The following is an 18,772-nucleotide window of genomic DNA, read 5'->3' on the forward strand; positions in this document are numbered from 1 at the left end:
GCAGTAACTAAACAGCGTATACTAAATCGATTGCTCTGCTTGCATATTCATGTTGCTTGTATATTTATATTCAAGAGCTTTACTTTTCGAGCCTTTTGAGTGGCCATAATTTGTTAAATTTATTGAGTTACATTTTCTAATAATTGCTGGTTGAGCCATCGCTGTGGGCCCTGTGTGTTTGAACTCCAGGGTTTCTTATTAATCTTACTTATGAAACAAAATTTGATATTTTGCTTGTTGAGCGTTACTTGGCTTTCTATGAATACCTCAGTTAAATTTGCTATGTTAGTGCTGCACTACATATTGCTAGCAGGATGCATGATATGTACTTTCAGGCAGTAAATAGGGCATGTCTATAATTAACTTACTCTTGCAGACTCTGGACTTGGGCCCCTCTTTGATGGACGAAGTGTTTCGAGCTCTTGAGACAACTCAACTCAACTTTGACTTGGACAAAGTGCCCAAAGATGACTGCTTTGCTAAAAGTGAGCCTCCAAAGGAGACACCCAAACCTTCCTCTGCGGGCGGCACTTTCAAGAAGAAGCAGCTTGCAACAGTCAAACCCATTTCGGCTGCTGAGGAACAGACGCTTGAAACGGCTATTGCAATAGCCAAGGAAGCTGCTGCACAGAGTATGCAGGAGATGGATGGTCGTTCGGAGTCTGATGCCACCCAGGACAGCCCACGCACCCCCAGTTCACCAAACAAACGAAAGTTTTCTTTCAAGTTCAAGTCAAGCCCTAAATTGGGAAGGCGCACTTTCTCAGAGGAAGCAGAGGCCATTCCCGACATACAGGACTCCCTCACTGAGGAGGCCAAAGAAGCATACAATAGTCTCGTTGACAAAGGGCCAGAAAAACTAGTGGTGGTCGAGCCGACACTGACGCCCGCACCTGTGACGGGCATTGAACCCCTGGATGCAGGAGCCGACGTCAACCCACTGAGACGAATTAGGAGTGGCATCCAAATTCAGCCTCGCGTCAGAGGCAATCGTCACGGCATCCCCAGCAGTTGCAGGCCCACCACTCCACACACGGCTGCGCTTGCACGCTTGGCTGCCAATGCGGTCATCTCAGGCAGTGCACCGAGAAATGGGCTTGGAGCTCCACCGCCACCACCCTTGCAGCAGCAGGCAGAGGCCGAAGCGAATCCTCTGCCTTTGCCGCCGAGAGACCGCACAAAGCCTGCACAAGTGCTCAAACATCACCAAAGGAAGCACCCGCTACTCTTGCTTCCCGGCAGCGTGGCCGCAGAGACTGCGTGTAAGGACTCCAGTAGCGAGTCGCCTCCTGCACCAGCGAGGCAGGCCTCTGTAAATGAACGGATAGCAGCTGTTGAAGCAAAGAAAAGCATAGCTGAGCCACGCTGTCCCCCAACAAAGCCAGTGCGAACATCCAGGTCTGTCCTTGCCTGCAAAAAAGCAGAAATATTTGCCCTTACTGCTTCAATTCTTTGTTAAAACTTGCTTAGTTTTGGCATATTTATGTGCTGGTTTGAAATATTTCATATTATTTAGAATATGAAACATTTCATGCGCCCCTTTCAAAGATTTTTTCTAACCTCCTAGAATTACGAAGTAGGTGTTCTAACCACAAATGGATGTTCTGAATAAATTTGAACAAAAGTTATATGTTAAACATTAGGGAGCACCTAGCTCGATGTGGAATCACTTTCAAATGTTTCAAACTTTGGTTCAAGTTCTGCTTAAACATCAATTCTTATTTTACTGCATACATTTTACATTGCAGAATATTGTCCTATGCTGATATACTTTGGTGGAAAGAAATGTAAACTTAAGGGCTCATTTTTTCGTTTTTGTCTGTAAGACACAATAATAATAAGAAAAACATACAGTGATAACAAGGAATGTGTAGAGGACGTTATTGGTAGTAGTAACTGTAATGTAAATGTCAAAATAGAAAAGTGCGCGAAAAGATAACTTGCCAGGGGCTGGCAAGTTATCTTTTCGTCCACCTTTTTTTCTTCACATTTCCATTACAATTACTACTAATAATGTACATTCCTTGGCATCACTGTATGTTCTTTCTCACTAATTATGATATACTTTGTGGACCGTCCAATCAACACCTCCTCTAGAAATGTGCCTGCGACATCGCACGCTTTCTCATGGGAATGGGATGTTCCTCGTAGTTCAGTGCCTTCTCTGCACGGAGTGCTCGGAGCCAACACTACTACTTTCGCTCGACTCGGAAGTGACGCCTTCACAAAGACACGACCGTGTTGCCTCTGAGACGGCAGTAGACATGGATTTAATCTCTGAGGCTGCAAGGTTTAAAACAACTGTCGCAGGGAGTGCTTGATGCCGACTCTGTTTGGGCACCAGAAGAGGAGAGAACAGGAGAGGGCCGGGAACCAGCTTTTCCGCTCAAATTGCAGGCATCTTTCTAGAGGAGGCGTTGGTCCAGTTTAGGCAGTATATTTCTCCCAAAAGGTATGTGAAATGTTTAATATTTTAGAAACTAGATGTGTATAAAAAAAAATAATTGCACACTTGAAATCGACATAAAAATATACACAAACTGAGCAAGTTTAATCTAAATCTATCGAGAATTTTGAGAAGTTCTGAAGGGCAGCCTTCCCACTCAACAGGGAATATCAAGCAGAACATTTCTATGCAAATTAGTAGGTGAAAAAAAAAGAAAGTCATTGCTTCTCTTTACATAATTAACTGGTGTTCATAACATGCTGTACTACATAATACTATAGGACACATTTAGGTATTTCTTTCTTTTCAGTAACCCCGATGAGTCATTTGAGAACCAGATCCAGGAAGGGATTGACAGCTTAGACCATCTCGCAACTGATGCTCCATCGCTACCAACCATCTACAAGAACAGTGACCATGTCAGTTGTGAAGATCTCCTCGAGTTCGCCATGGACAGGCCCAATGCAAAAAGGTTGGATTTGAAAATTTGTGTGTCACCATGGAGCACCCACTTCATATACTAAGTAAACTTGTGCAAGGGCAGCACTTCAGAGAAAGAAAGTTAGCAGTGGGATTTTCTTTAGCCCATACATGAATCTTTGATGATATTTAATATTTAAAGATATTATTGATTCATCATGTAATGATTACACTTACAGGGGTCGAACAGGTGTGCCATTGTGCAATTTTGTATCAAACTTGCTTACGTGCGCCATCCTGCGAAAAACCACCCCTGCTGTGTCAAACTCGCCTATTAGCGCCGTAATGCGCTGCAGCACCAGACTTTAGCCACAGAATGCGAAAACCATCAAGCTCCGTGCCTGGAAACGTGGCTTAAACATTGTATATTGGTTTTATCGAAACGGTTATAGTTTCAGTTTTGTAAAGGCTGTGATGGCTCCAGGAGCAGCCATGAATTTCGAACCTCTAAACCTCCTTGTTTGATCCCGACGGCGTGGTTGTGATTGCTATGCACGCGCGATCACAGCAGGCATCAGCGCGAATAGCTCGTGAACCATTTCGTGTGCTGCGCTCTTAACGCGAAGAGACTGCAAGAAGAGCCTCTCTCCCTAGCACAGCTGTATTCTTGCACCAGCGATTTGTAGATTTGTACCATATCAAATCTAAAGGAGTTGCCTAAGAGCCTTACAATTTGTTGATATTGCATTCATTGCTTCGCCACTCCAGTGAAACTGATTTTCATAATACCCTGGCAGCGTCCGCAAAATAAAATGGCTGTAACAGGGCTCAAAAGAAAGGGAGTGGTGTTTAATTTGCAGAACAACCAAGAAAGAAAAGACTGGTGCAAATGACTAATCATCGAGCATATGCGCATATTCTCGTTCATATGGCCGCTGTGCTTCGCGCTTATTGACTGGGGGTACCTTCGTGCATTCATGTAAAAAAAAAGAAGACTTAACTAAAAAAGTCGCAGTTGGACTGCGAGGGTGAAGCAATGAATGTGATAGGTGCAAGTTGTAATGTTATACAAAGTGAGGCTGGCAGCCAATTTTTTGGATCCGATCTCGTGTAACTAATGATAATAATATGTGGGGTGTAACGTCCCACAACCACCATACGATTATGAGAGACGCCGTAGGGTTCCGGTAATTTCAACCACCTGGGGTTCTTCAACGTGCACCCAAATCTGAGCACACGGGCCTACAGCACTTTCGCCTCCATTGAAAATGCAGCCGCTGCAGCCGGGATTCGATCGCTGCTGACTTGCGGGTCAGCAGCCCAGTGCCTTAGCCACTAGACCACCGTGGCGGGGTAATCTCGCGTAACTGTACAAAATGTCGGTGTAGGAGAATACAGCCACTTCAACGAGAGCCGCACTTTTTGGACAATCTCTTCGCGATGTCAGTGCAGAACGTAGAAGTGTATGCAAGTCGCCTGCTGATGGCTGCCGAGCTAGCATGTGTGCCAGCGATTGTGACTACGTCCTTAGAAGCGAAGTTCATAGTTGTTGGTTGAAGCACGTGTCCTCTGAGCGGCGGAGATAAGCCGGATCGTTTCATCTCTGCACGAACCGCATTCGTTGCCCCCGCTTATGCGCTTTTACTCACGGATAAACATACAATGCGCCGGGTATGTTATCAGTTTGGAATTTACGTGGGGCATGACGGCAATGGCGAGAACTCGTTGGAAGTGCCCTGATAATTTCTATCGCAATAGTGAGGTTATTGCACAATTTGGTTGAGTGTTTGAAAAATGCAACATTAAAGAAATGTTGCTTCACAAGTGTTCTCTAATGGGGCTACATGTGCTCTGGATGTTCTCACTGCTCTAAACCTGCTTTAAAAGGTCCTTCTGGCTGCTCCAAGCCTGCTCCAAGCCTGCTCCAAAACATCTTTCTGGCTACTCCAAGCCTGCTACAAAAAGCACTTTTGCCTGCTCCCAGGACTTCTCCCTAACCCCATGTACCCTGTTTCACCCCTGCACTCAATGATAGCTCTGCTGAATTTTGTTGATTCACCCCTCTTTTTTTAGCTTGATAGTACTCGTGAGAGCTCAGCACACCAATGGTGTTTTTCAGATTCCTGCAATGAAAAGCATAGGCTCTGAGATCTTTAAGGTTAGAAAATGATGCCTGTATTGTGTTTCAGAAATGAGCAAAAGTAAAGTGATCTGTCTTTCTTGCCATCATTGTCGGAGGTGCTTTCACACTTCCTGTGGTCGAATTCTGATCATGTCGCCTTTGTTTCTTGTGGAGCTGAGCAAAGAATGCACGATCGCTTTTTTGGAGGTACTTTTGCGAGGCGTTAGGCTGTCTGCGTACCAAAGACAACTGATCTGGCAACAATGTCGTGATAATATTGCCAAACGTGGTCACTCGCTAGGTGTGTAAGCAAATATCTTCATTGGTCATAAATAAATGGCTGTGAAAATAATAGCACTAAAGATGCTCAAGGGGCACTTTTGCTGGAAACATTATAGGCACCTTGAAAAGGAGATTTGTGCTGGATCATGAATGATTCTCTTCTCAATTATGGCTGCATTTCTGATGGAGGCGGAAATGTTGTAGGCCCGTTTGCTCAGATTTGAGTGCACGTTAAGAAACCCCAAGTGGTCGAAATTTCCGGAGCCCTCCACTACGGCGTCTCTCATAACCATATGGTGGTTTTGGGATGTTAAACCCCACGCATCAATCAAATCTCTTCTCAATTATGTAGTCTAAAGAAGGGGGGGGGGGTAGCCCTTACTCAACATTATATGGCATCTATTCATCTGCTCGCATTTGCTAAAGTGTGAGCTGTTATGAGCTCACCACTACTGCTATTTTTGATTGCACTGTTGTTTGTGGCTGCCAATGCATTTTGTAGCTATCACCCACAATGACAAAAAAGAAACAAAATCTTCAAGCTAGTATGAATTTCACCTAGTACAGGCACCATGTGAGGTGAGAGGTCATGTAGCAAGACTTGATAATACGTGGGTACGAGCATAGAATCGCATGTGCCACAATATGCAACTTACATTAAGAGTGGGTGGTTCAAGGCTTTCAACCAATTGCAAATGGCTCAAACATATCGCAACGTTAATTTTGCGATTTCAGGAAAAACGACGCCTAAATGACGAGAACATGTAAATGACACATGTGCGTAGTGTGTCATTCTTTACGTCTCCCGATCTTTTTAAGCACTGTTTTTTCTTTCGTTTTGCAATACCAACAGGCCCTATGTTGTTCACTGTTGCCGCTCACAACATCATTCCTTCTCTGTCCTCGTTGTTTTATCGCTGTTATTTTCCTTTCATTATGCAACACCGACTATCCCATCTTTCACTGCTGCCCCACGGACCAATTGAATTCACGTGCACTGTTGCATCGGAATGTGCGCTGTTGTATCAATAACACGTGGAAAATTAGCCACAGCTGTTTTGGGAATGGCAATATTAGGAGTTGCAGAATGTTTATGTTCATGTTGTTATAGTGTATCATTGTGGTAGCATTTTGTGATCTGTGGGCCATCACTCGTATTGGGGGCAATGATGGGACGGCATGCAGAGCTGGCTCCAGAAACCCTTATTGCCCATGTGAAGTGCACGGCTGCTTCAGTTTTCAAGTGCTTTGGTTAGCACATTCTCAAACAGGGTGACTAGCTGCACCTCAACTCGGGGTGTTACCGAAAAATAATAATAAAGTGTGCCATGCAGGACATCTGGAAATAATTTTTTTTTTCTACCAATGAAAGACCTCAATGTGGCGAAACAGGTGGCTACGCCATCTGTCGTCATGGGACAACAAATCAGCAGACTGAGATAGTGTGCTGTAGTTAGCATCAGAAGACTGAGATGGTGTGCTGTAGTTAGCCTCTTTGCAATTTACTTATGTTTCCCGTTTTCTTTCTCTCTCTCTCTCTTTTATGCATTTACACACCCATCGCGCATGCATGTTCCCTCTTCCTCTCTTCCCCTCCTATGCTTCTCCCCCTCTCTCGCCCCACAATGCGGACTCGGGCAGCGTCTGCTAGCGAGTTTTTTGGTTGGAAAAAAAAAAAGGACGACTGCTCATGCTGCACAACCATTCATTGGCCACCTCGTATATATAAGAACTGGATCATGACCTCCAAGGCAGTGCCTGTGGAAGATTTTTTCTGTGCGTTGTTGAACAATGAAAATTTGCGTGTGCATTAACTAAAAGTGGATTGCAGGTCTCTGTGTCCAATCGGAGTCTTCTGTCTCTCACTGCCAATTAAGAGCGATTGGCATGTTCCAGTAGAAAACACCGGTCTATGCAGACCGTAAAATGCGCATCCCGGTGGACGTTCGAGAGTCCCTGTCAATCGCGCTAATCTCACGCAACATGCATGCACATTCCACAAAGGTAGACGAAAGGCTAGAGCAGAAGCTTTTCAACGAAAGTTCTGGCAAGACCCGAACGCCCGCTATACCGACGCGGCCAAGTACCCCCGTAGAAAGGCGTATCCTATCAGCGCCGTCGACTCGCAACGCCGAGAGTTAGCGTCGGCCACAGTCAAGGCATGCAACTCAGACGCAGCGGAAAAAGCGGCAATCGCTCTCGCCACCACCACATGTAAAGAGGCCGCGGTGATTTTCATTGACTCGCAAGCAGCTTGGCGGATTTATGTGAAGGGCCGCATCTCAGCCAAAGCAATTAACATCCTGCAATGGCGAAGCTCTGCACTTCCATATACCTGCGTAATCTGGGTTCCTGGACACGAGGGTCTACAGGGAAATTAAGCGGCCTACGCTGCTGCCCATGAGCATGTCAGCCGTGCTGCCCTGGGACCAAAGGATACCCAATTCGTTGCTGCAGAGATGGAGTTAGTAGAAAACACCTACTCGTTGCTACTTCAACACTACAAAATGGAGCGATGGGTGTACCCTGCACACCATCCAAGACTAACCAGAAAAGAGAGCGTGATTTTCAGACGCCTACAAAGCAACTTTTACATACATGGCATATTAATGCACCGTCTCTACCCTACGACACATGGCTACATGTGCCCGCTCGGCAGCGTACCAGATACCTTGGCAGACTTGCTCCTGGAATGCCAGTGCCATGCGAACCACGACGTGCAACTGGAGCGGGACCAAGCCCCAAGAATAAATGACGCCCACCTAATGGAAACGTGGGAGGCCAAGCTCGTCCTCGAGGACTTGGAAGACCAGCGACAACTCGTTGCCAGGGCCAAGAGGGCAGTCGAAGCCAGAGGGTTCTTGGACTAGGGAACCCTCCCACCTTAGGGTCACGGCGGGCCTCGCTCGGAACATTGTTTTCTAAATAAACGTTTATTTCTCTTTCTATCACTGCCTGCTTCGCCCCTTGCCAGGTTTCTCTCCTGCTCAACGCCACGATGGGGGCCAGCGTCACCATCGCCACCAGTGTAATCTGAGCGCCCGCTGCTTCGCATCTACACATCGTTCCCTTTAGCGCGAGATGGTGTGTAATTTTTTTCCTTTTTTTCCCCCATTGCTTTCTTTGACAGGACTCAAGGCCCTGCACGAGGAGTGGATTCTGATGAGGTTCGAATCATGCAAAAGGTTCTTGCAAAAGAGGTACGTATACTCACCGCATGCCTGGGTCCTCGTTCTGTTTGAGTTCACGTTTTTGTCAAAATGGCTATGCATAGCATAGCTTTACTTTGGGCACTGGACATGTTATCATACCTCGAACTTGTAGCAGAGTCCTTCAATACTTTTACTGCTTATGAAGCTTCGGCAAAAGTTTGATATAGGGACAGGAGCAACAGCTAGGAGTGCCCTCGCCCGGCGCGGTCATTAGAGTGGTCCTGGCGCTGCAAATGTATAGTACGTGCTGCAACTGTGAAACGTGATTAAATGTACTTGTGAAGGTTGATTATATTTTCGGAGTGATGTTTGAAGGAAATTCAGGGAAGCTCTGATACAATGAAATTAAGCGTCAAATGTGGCCTTGAAGCTAGAAATTCGATAGCAACCAACGCATCCTGCTTCCACTGTAAGATATGCTACTGCTATAAAAGCATGCTTCTTTCCTTCCTGAAGCATCTAGTGAAAATTTGTGGACCATCTAGATAGTGGTTGCAACTGTTGACAGTGCATATCCAATATTTCAGGCTACATATACACTCGGTGTTTCTATATGAAGATATATATACTAAAATAGCCTCGTATGTATCGAACCAACAGCCTATTTGAAGAAATCAGTACTTTGAATTCAGTAAGCGTTGAGGCTCAAGCAATAGTTCATATGGATTTGTATGGTTTTTCTGTTTTTTTCTGCATTGATTTTATCACTACGGTGCTGCAACGCATTCAAAGTTCGGTCGGTCATGCAATATAGGTAGTTTCCCAGCCCTTTACTTTGCTCTGTAGCCTACTCATGCTGTTTTCTTTGTCTCTCCTTATTTTTCTTACTATTAAGGCGAAATCCTTACATGCCTCCTGAAATGTGAAAATTGACCGACTGTGTCCCGTGTTAGCGGTGCCAGCTTGTGGCGCAAAAAATTAATCTTTTCGCGATCATGACGCATTGTTATAAAAAATTAGCTTTTCACACTTTTACACTTTGCATCAGTCTTGTAGAGTTTTTTGGTGCATCGTCCCTTGCGCTGTCACCCTAGCAAGCTTAAATGGATAGCACTCAAGTCTCTATTCCAAGTAACGGATGTGTGCTTTGAATTTTCAAAGCTGTGAGGAACTGTGTGTATTTCCATCTGTTTGGCATGTCATATCTATACTGTTGGCCACCTCAGTGCCTGCATATAAGAAAACGGCGAGTGTTTCACTCATCGAGCGTCTGTATTACTAGCATGCAACGGAAAAAAGGCGGCCAATACGCTCACCTTCATTGCATATACACAGTGTCCATGCAGCCTTAACATTCTCCAGTTCAGCGGAGGGTTCCCGGGAACGCTTGGTAGGCACGTGAGCCCTGGACCTTTTTGCGCTACACAAATACACTGGGAGGCCCTAGAAAATTGTCAACTCATTGTCCGGCAAAAGTTTCAAAACATCATACGCCATTTCCATAATAACTCCTACTGGACCGCTTGAAATATTGAATTTCTTTACGCATTGTGTGGGGAATCAACCACCAGTTTATTGTTGCAGTACAGCGTGCTTCCCGTCTAGGCATCCATTTGCCTTGCAATCGTATCGACACCCATGTATATGGCGGCAAGATGGAGAGGTGACGTGAGCACGGCGTGAAAGGCGATCCACTGTTTCATGACACGTAGCGATGGCGCTGCGGCTCACAGTAAAATGCCTGTTCACCGCATTCGGCTAAAATGCCTGTCCGCCGTAAAAGTAAAATGCCGGTCCGCCGCGTTATTGGCTGCTTGTATTGGTATGAGTACGTTAATACATCTAAACTTTCTGAACCACACTGAGGCGGTTCAAGTATCTGATACTTATGTTTTGGTGCGTCTCTGTAACAACACTTTATATCACTGCACTCGCTTTTGGCTAAGCGGGATTGCTTTTTGAAACCGATAGCCTGTCGTCCTAGTGTGCGATGTGCGATTGAAGTTGCTAGCACCTGCATTTGCTAAAAATATACCTGGGCTAAGATGTAAAAATATACTGTCGGTGCTCGTGTTAACTCGACAACACTTTTATTTGCTACGCGCTGACTTCAGTGATAAATATTTATTTTGCCCACAAAACTAATTTACAAGAACATACTTAAATCTAGAAACATAAAACAATAAAAAAAAGAGAATATTGGGATATGTCGCAAACAGAACATACAATAAAATAAAAAATATCAGCCCAGTTTTATTGCAAAGCACAGTAACTTTACCTTAAATAGTGTACTAGTAACAGCATAAAAATGCTGTTGCTAGTACACAATTTAACAGGTCCTAACAGGAATTGTAATTCCTGTTAGGACTTGTATAATAATTGACAATTAGTTTATGTTATTGTTTGTTTGGAAATTATACCAATTCGTGTATCTATTCCTTTTATGCTCCCCTTACACAATGCCCTGTTAAGTCTGTAAGGTATTTTGAATAAATAAATGTAATAATACACAGTACTAGGCTGGGGTGTCAGCCATCTTCTTTATTTCTAACCTCTTCTTCCTCCTCGTCTCCCTCCAACCCTGTCGAACGTCCACGTACACTCCCCCTCTTTGAAGACTCATCCCTCCTGAGTTGATACATGAAAACATTTCCAATGGTCGCAAACTCCAGTACACCATCATCGTTGGTGTAACCGACCCTTTTGAGAACGCTATGTTGCACTGCGATCTGCACCACGCGATAAGGTCCCATGTACACCTGCTTTGTGCCGGGCAGGCCTTTCCTGACAAGCACCAGATTGTTCAGTTGTATCTGAGGTATCCGCGTGTTGTGGCGACGGTCAAAGTTTCTCTTCATACTTTCCCGGTATCGCTGGTAGGCTTCCGAAGTTTTTCGTTTTTCGCACAATTGAAGGCGGTCTGCAATGCAAAGTTCTTGATCAGCAGGAAGCACTGGTACCTCTCCGAAAGCTGCAAAATATGGGCTACAGCCGATGCTCGCAGTGTGCGACCGATTGTGATGAGCGACAGCTGACTTCAAGCAGCACTTTCATCCACCCTGAAAACCTGCATACATTGAGATGAACTGCTTCAAATCCCGAATGATTCTTTCAGCCATGCCAATTCCTGCAGGATGTTACGGAGCGCAGCGTCACAATACAACTCCTCGTTCCTTCGCCCAATCTTGCAAACGCTGACTGAGAAACGCTGGCCCATTGTCTGATATTACTATTTTCGTATTCTTGAACATCTCTCGACTCAAAAGAGCGATCACACTATTTGCGTCTTCCCTTCCCGGCCGTGCAGCCACTATTCTTGTGCACTGGTCTATTGCCACTAGGAAAGACTGCGTTCTTCTTACTCCTGTAGCCTTCTTCTTGAGCTCTGCAAAATCCAGATGAATGACTTCAAATGGTACGTCGGAATGTTGAGGCAAAACCATCTCGTCTGTTCTCTGAAGGTACTTGGCTTTGTGAACTTGACATTGATGACAAGACTGAGCATACCGTTGAACGTCCTCTCTCATGTGTTTTCACTGGAAACGCTGACGAATCTTGTGATATGTCCTCCAAAAGCCGTCATGTCCACCTGAGTGCGGGGAGTCGTGATAGAGCTCCAAAATTCAAGGCACCATTGTTTCTGGGACTGTGAACTTTCCGTTATGGAACTTAACTTTTTCAGTTCCCTCCCACAACAACGTTGCGTTGACATTTTTATGATCAGGAATCACCGCAAGTCTTGAAAGCGCATCTGCGTCCTTGAGGTGTTCTCCAGGCCTGTGGTGGACCATGAAAGTAAACTGCTGGAGTTCACTCACCCACCTAGCAATTTTTTCCTCGAGGCTCGGCGAGGTTAAGGATATACGTTATGGCTTGGTGATCCGTAAAGAGCTTGAAGCTCCTGCCATCCAGGTAAGGTCTAAAATAGCGTACGGCCATTAAGACTGCCAAGGCTTCCTTCTCTGTAGTCGTGCAGTTCAGCTGAGTTTTCGAAAAGGTGCCCCGCCGCGGTGGTCTAGTGGCTAAGGTACCCGGCTGCTGAGCCGCAGGTCGCGGGTTCGTATCCCGGCTGCAGCGGCTGCATTTCCGATGGAGGCGGAAATGAAGGAGGCCCGTGTGCTCAGATTTGGGTGCACGTTAAAGAACCCCAGGTGGTCTAAATTTCCGGAGCCCTCCACTACGGCGTCTCTCATAATCAAAGGGTGGTTTTGGGACGTTAAACCCCACAAATCAATCAATCTATTTTTGATTGCAATAGGATCTCTATGCAAATGCGTCTTTTTTTCGTTAGAAGAAGTTGAACCAATTGTGAGTAGTTGTGGGATTTGAGTTTCGATAGGATGCGAGTGTTAACTTGTACGAAACATAACATTCTAAAATTTGTAATAGCGTGAACTCCTTTCGAGACAAACTCTGTTGAGATGAATTCTTGCTTAAGATGAACAACACGAGAGTGTTTGTTTGGGTTCCCATAGACTCAAAAATCTTAAGATGAACCGCGTAACACAACTCTTCTGTTGAGACAGACTTTTACAGTGACCAACAAAGACAAAGATTCTGTGCAACTAACATTAAGGCAGTCTTGATGGCTAACCGAGAAAGCGAAACAATAAAAAGAGAGAGGACTTCTGGCATCAAAACTTAAAGCATATCGAAAGCTAATTGTAGCATGGATTAAGAAAGCAATATAAGTGGAAAAGAAAGGTCGACGCATAAAGGTGGTATCTCCTTCACCCCTAGTCAGTAAGTGAAGAAAGGGTCGTGCTACAGTTTTATTGTTAAAATGTGGTAGCAATTTATTCATGAGCATATTTATTATTAAATTGTGAAATCGAGTACTCACTAGATCAGTCTAAATATTCTATTTGAAAGCATAGTGTTTATCAAATAAATGCTTTTTCTTGTTCTTTTCCTCCCCAATAATTCATTGAGTGTTTTCAAGCAATATACTTAGGTGTACTTGGCATGTTACCATTTGTTTCTTTATGAGTACTTCTGATAAGATGAACTTTTGACAAGACAAATGATCGAGGTCCCTTGGAGTTCGTCTTAAAGGGAGTCTACTGTACAATAGAGCATATCAGCCATCATAACAATCTTTTAAGCTTACTAAAATAATGAGTTAATTTGTGGACAATATGTTCATTTTAAGGGGCCCCGAAACACTTTTTCAAGTAGCCATGGAATGGATTCACTAAAGAAGCTTATTGCTTCACGAATTCACCGCCGCTAAATTTTTGAATCTGCCCAGTATGAGCGGAGTTGCAAAGATTTCTCGCACACTGCAATTGCATTTTCTGTTCTCGTTCTGAGGAAAGAGCTGGAAGAAGCTAAGCAGTTAAGGATGGCACGAAGAAAAAAAAATACATCACGCGTGCGTGCCTTGTGACCCTGAGAACATTTTCTGTCTCATTTTTTTTTCTTCAAATACGTGGCCTTTCAACGCAATTTCGTACATGCACGTAGACAAGTGGCAGCCTCCCGTGGAGGCCCAAGCAACAACCAAGTGTGCCATGCTCAAATCGGCCTATGGCTTTGATGAGTGATTTTTGAGCCTGCAGTGCCACCATTTGCCGAGAGATGCGGAGAGAAGAAAAATTTTTAGCTGACTTTGACTTTGAGAATTTGTTGTAAATTGTAGGCTACATGCTGCAATGTAATATTTGGTTCGCGTGTTCTCCGTAGCCTAGACTACCGATCGGCAGCGTTTTCTGACCATGCTCAATAGGTGTTGTGGGGCCCCTTAAAATTTGAAAGGGGGCTTCGCGGCAAAGCAAATATTTTTTTTAATAAGTGCTTTCACTGTTTAGCGCCCCTACACTGCAGTGAAACCACCTTTACAGGCCGTTACATGCAAACTAATATACATCTATTCGTTCGTTGCGAAGACTTTGAAATTTTCAATAATTCAAATTTGAATCAAAGCAAATTCGAATACCCTACAATTTGTTCAAATATTCAAAGCATTCCAATATTTGCACGAGCCTAATTAAAATATAATGTATAAAAACAGATGCTTAATGATATTTAGCCGGCTTGTAATATAAAAAGGTTGTATATATATACATATTGCCGCGAACCATGCATTGGGTTTGTTTATTTGTGTTTTGTTTTTTCGGCCTGGCTGCGCCGGCCTGTGCTATCGCCGTTTTCACAGCGTTTCGAACAAACGCTACCACAGCGTTTCTAACAAACAACGCTTGAAGCGTTGTTTCTATCGAACAACGCCTGAAGCGTTGTTCGATAGAAACAATGCTTCAAGCGTTGTTTGTTAGAAACGCTGTTCGAACGAACAGCGTTTCTAACAAACGCTATCACGGCGTTCTCGATACAATTCGACTATTCGAGAAACCCTCGCGCCGAGGGATATAAATTCCCGCACAGCCGATGCCGCGTCATTCGATCGCCGACGCTCACTAGCGTGCCCGTCATTTTGCTGGCCGCTGCTTCGCTGCCTGTGTATTTTTTCAGTTGTTAGGGGAGCACAGGTTCGCTCCAATAAACTTGTTTTCCTCATAGACAACTGCGTCGTCCTTTGCTGCGTGACATCTGGTGGAGGTGCGGGGTAGCAGGGTGACGTGATCGTCGGCGATCCTTACAGCAGCACGGTGTCCGAGGTTCGGCTGCGGCGTCGTGGAGTGATCGGAAGAAAACGTTATCGACCTGGTCTGCAGATCAATTATTGCGCCATTGTCCGTCAAAAAGTCCGTTCTGAGAATTACGACGCGGGAGCAGTTAGGCAAAATGACGAACTCCGAAGGGTACGTAGTGCCGTCTATGGTGACGCGCGATGTGCACATTCCACTTGGGGTCACGAGGTGGCCTCCTGCTGTGCGTATGTGCGGACCGTCCCATCTGGTCGTAACTTTCTTTAGCTTGGACGCGAATGACCCGCTCATGACCAAGTAGTCGGCTCCCGTGTCGATGAGGGCGACTACGTCAAGGCCGTCGATGGACAACTGGACGTCGGATGCCGCTTTTCTCGAATTTCGGGTGCGTCGGGGCGTCGTATCGCGGCTTGCACGTGTTGATGGTCGGGCACTATGCGTCGTCACCGTCGTCTTCTCAGCGGCAGGCTTCGTCATTTCGGGTACGCGTCGCGCAGCGTAGCTGTCGTCGTTTTCGGGGGTCTCGTCAGGGTGTCGTCGGGTCGTCGGGATGAGGGCATGTCGTGAGTCACGGTCTTGCGTCATTGGAGGGTTTTCATTTTCTCGTCGTTGTGCAACTTCACCTCCAGAAGTTGCTGCTTTTAGTTTCCCCCTCGTGGGCTGGGGGACCTTCCACAGGTGAAGTCAGCATGGCTGCGACGGTTGGGGGATATTGGTACGGGTAGGGCGACGGCGAACGGTTGAAACGGGATGGTCCACGGCTGGTGTTCGACAGGTATTCTTCGATCTCAAATGGGCGCTGGCCGGCTCCCGGGCGGGGTGCGTCGACGGAGGACCCACGCAAACCCAGCCTCTTGTACGGGCAGCGGCGGTAGACGTGGTCGGCCTCTCCGCAGTGGTAGCACAGCGGACGATTATCTGGCGTTCGCCACACCTCGGTCTTCCTGGGCGCCTGGTTACGGGTTACAGGGGGTCGTGCGGGCGCCATTGGGCGGCGGTACGGCGAGGCCTCTTGATAACGGGTTGGGACGGGTCGGGGTCGACGAGCAGCAGCGGAGTAGGTCATCGCTTGTGGTTCGCAAGATGCTTCCGACGGCGTGGAATTCCCCAGCGCTTGCTGAACCTCCTCGCGGACGACGTCAGGGAGGGAGGCGACTTGGGGCTGCGGCGTTGCTGGGAACTATTTCCTCAGTTCCTCGCGAACGACGGCGCGGATGTTCTCCTGCAAGTCTTCCGTCGCCAATCCAGGGGCGTTTACCAGGTTCACCGAAAGGGTGTTGAGTGGTCTATCGTATTGCCGCGAACGCATATCCAAGGTCCTCTCAATCATCGAAGCCTCGGTGACGAACTCAGCGACGGTCTTAGGGGGGTTGCGGAGGAGTCCAGCGAAGAGCTCTTGTTTAACTCCCCGCATCAGAAAGCGCACCTTCTTCTCTTCTGCCATTTCGGGGTCAGCTCTCCGGGACAGCATCTTCATCTCCTCAGCGAACAGTAAAACACCTTTGTTAGGGTGTTGCATTCGCGTCTCCAACAAAAGGGCGGCTCGTTCTTTCCGTGCAACCGTAGCGAATGTTTTGAGGAATTCGCTCTTAAAGACAGTCCAGTCGGTTAGGGAGCCTTCATGGTTCTCAAACCACGTTCGAGCTGCATCCTCCAAATAGAAGAAGACATGACGAAACGTTTCTTCGTCATCCCACCTGTTAAAGATGCGGATGCGCTCCAGCTTCTCCAGCCACTCTTCCGGGTCTTCACCAGGAGATCCTCGGAATGATGGGGGCTCACAAGGTTGTTGCAGAACGACGGGAGGGTTGGTAGCGCTGGTCATGGTGCCTGCGTTGATCATCGTGGTTTTTACGTCTTCTTTTCTCTTTTTATCCGGGAGCAGTCCAAACTCTGGCTGAAGGCCTTGCTGTCGGCGTCTGACACGAGTTGGGCGTGCTTGTCGGCTTGGCAATGGCTTAGGGTTCATGTACCCCGCACATGTGCTGCGACATGGAGCCCCTGAGGTCCTAATCACGGACCGCGGAACGACCTTCACTGCGGAGCTCATGCAAGGAATCTTATGCTACAGCAACACAGATCACCGAAGAACGACGGCGTACCACCCCCAAACGAATGGACTAACGGAACGGCTCAATAAGACAATCGTGGATATGCTGTCTATGTACGTCGACATTGAACATAAGACGTGGGACGAAGTCCTCCCGTACGTCACGTTTGCGTACAACACGGCTATTCAAGAAACCACGCATATGACACCGTTCGAGCTCGTCTACGGAAGACGGCCGGCTACAATGCTCGACGCCATGCTTCCGCACGTGGAAGACGACGACCTCAACGCCGACGTCCAAGGATACTTCCAACGTGCGGAGGAGGCCCGCCAGCTCGCTCGAGCTCGTATAACGGACCAGCAACTGGTGGATGCCGGACGCTACAATCTCCGACGCCGAGACGCCGAGTACCATCCTGGAGATCGTGTGTGGGTTTGGACTCCCATTCGACGACGTGGACTCAGTGAGAAACTTCTACGACGCTATTTCGGACCCTACCAGATTCTACGACGTGTTGGCGAACTAACGTACGAAGTGATCCCCGATGGGAACTCCCGTACATCACGACGACGCACGCGGCCCGAAGTCGTCCATGTGGTTCGCTTAAAACCTTTCTACGGACGATGACTAACTTTTAATTTGTGTGGACTGTCCCTTATGTTAGCATCGGGTCGATGCACTCTTAGAGGGGGGGGTAATGCTGCGAACCATGCATTGGGTTTGTTTATTTGTGTTTTGTTTTTTCGGCCTGGCTGCGCCGGCCTGTGCTATCGCCGTTTTCACAGCGTTTCGAACAAACGCTACCACAGCGTTTCGAACAAACGCTATCGAACAACGCTTCAGGCGTTGTTCGATAGAAACAACGCTTCAAGCGTTGTTTGTTAGAAACGTTTGTTGTTAAAATGTGAAATGGTTTGCCGGATGCGCTTGCTGGTGATGATAGTTGTGCCGATAATAAAGATGCGCTACATATCTACATATTCTTATAACATTGTATAACACATTTTGGTGTGATTATCTTCCTGTTTTTAATTATGCGGATAATTCATTATTCCTTGTATCTTTTTTTTTTTATCCAATAATGTAAGGAATCCCGTATGTCAGTTGGAATGTTATTGTTTGTTCTTCATGAATGTATACTACCTGCAATGTGCCCTCTCTAATGACTCCAACATTGGAGTCGACAGTACTGCAAATAAATAAATAAATATATATATATATATATATATATATATATATATATATATATATATATATATATATATATATATATATATATATATATATATATATATATATAATATTGTGAGGAACCGGTTTATTCAGCCAGGCTTGAGCTAAATCACGCTGGTGATGATATTTACAGATGAAGAAGATGTACAGGTGATGATGTTATCAAAGAGAATAAAGTCATTTGCCTGTCGCGCTCACAATATATATATATATATATATATATATATATATATATATATATATATATATATATATAAAATGTTTGATAGGTAGATAATCTGGAATATATAGTTTTAGTGATTTTGCGAACATAATGAAGTCAGGAGCTTGACGGAGTTCCGTCTGAGCAGCAGGGTAGGTTCGAAACATAAGACTCCAACCAGTCCAAACATATAAAGGTTTGTTTGCACTAGTTGGCACTTTTTCTTGTTTCAGACCTTCATGAAAGTGGATCATTG

At 45.9% G+C, this 18,772-nt stretch overlaps 1 protein-coding gene across 2 annotated transcripts in view; it reads left to right on the forward strand.

The window, feature by feature from the left end:
* Positions 1-18,772, forward strand: part of Ack-like (activated Cdc42 kinase-like) — an 84,391-nt gene that overhangs the window by 61,521 nt on the left and 4,098 nt on the right. Inside the window, exons 14-16 of one of the 2 annotated variants that reach the window (XM_037433776.2) lie at positions 377-1,398; positions 2,757-2,918; positions 8,401-8,470. In XM_037433776.2, the coding sequence (XP_037289673.2) occupies positions 377-1,398; positions 2,757-2,918; positions 8,401-8,470 (1,254 nt within the window). The remainder of the gene's footprint in view (positions 1-376; positions 1,399-2,756; positions 2,919-8,400; positions 8,471-18,772) is intronic. The other variant, XM_075888784.1, reaches the window with a different exon arrangement.

The sequence above is a fragment of the Rhipicephalus microplus genome, chromosome 3 (genome assembly GCF_043290135.1).
Source record: "Rhipicephalus microplus isolate Deutch F79 chromosome 3, USDA_Rmic, whole genome shotgun sequence".
Lineage (NCBI taxonomy): Eukaryota > Metazoa > Arthropoda > Arachnida > Ixodida > Ixodidae > Rhipicephalus > Rhipicephalus microplus.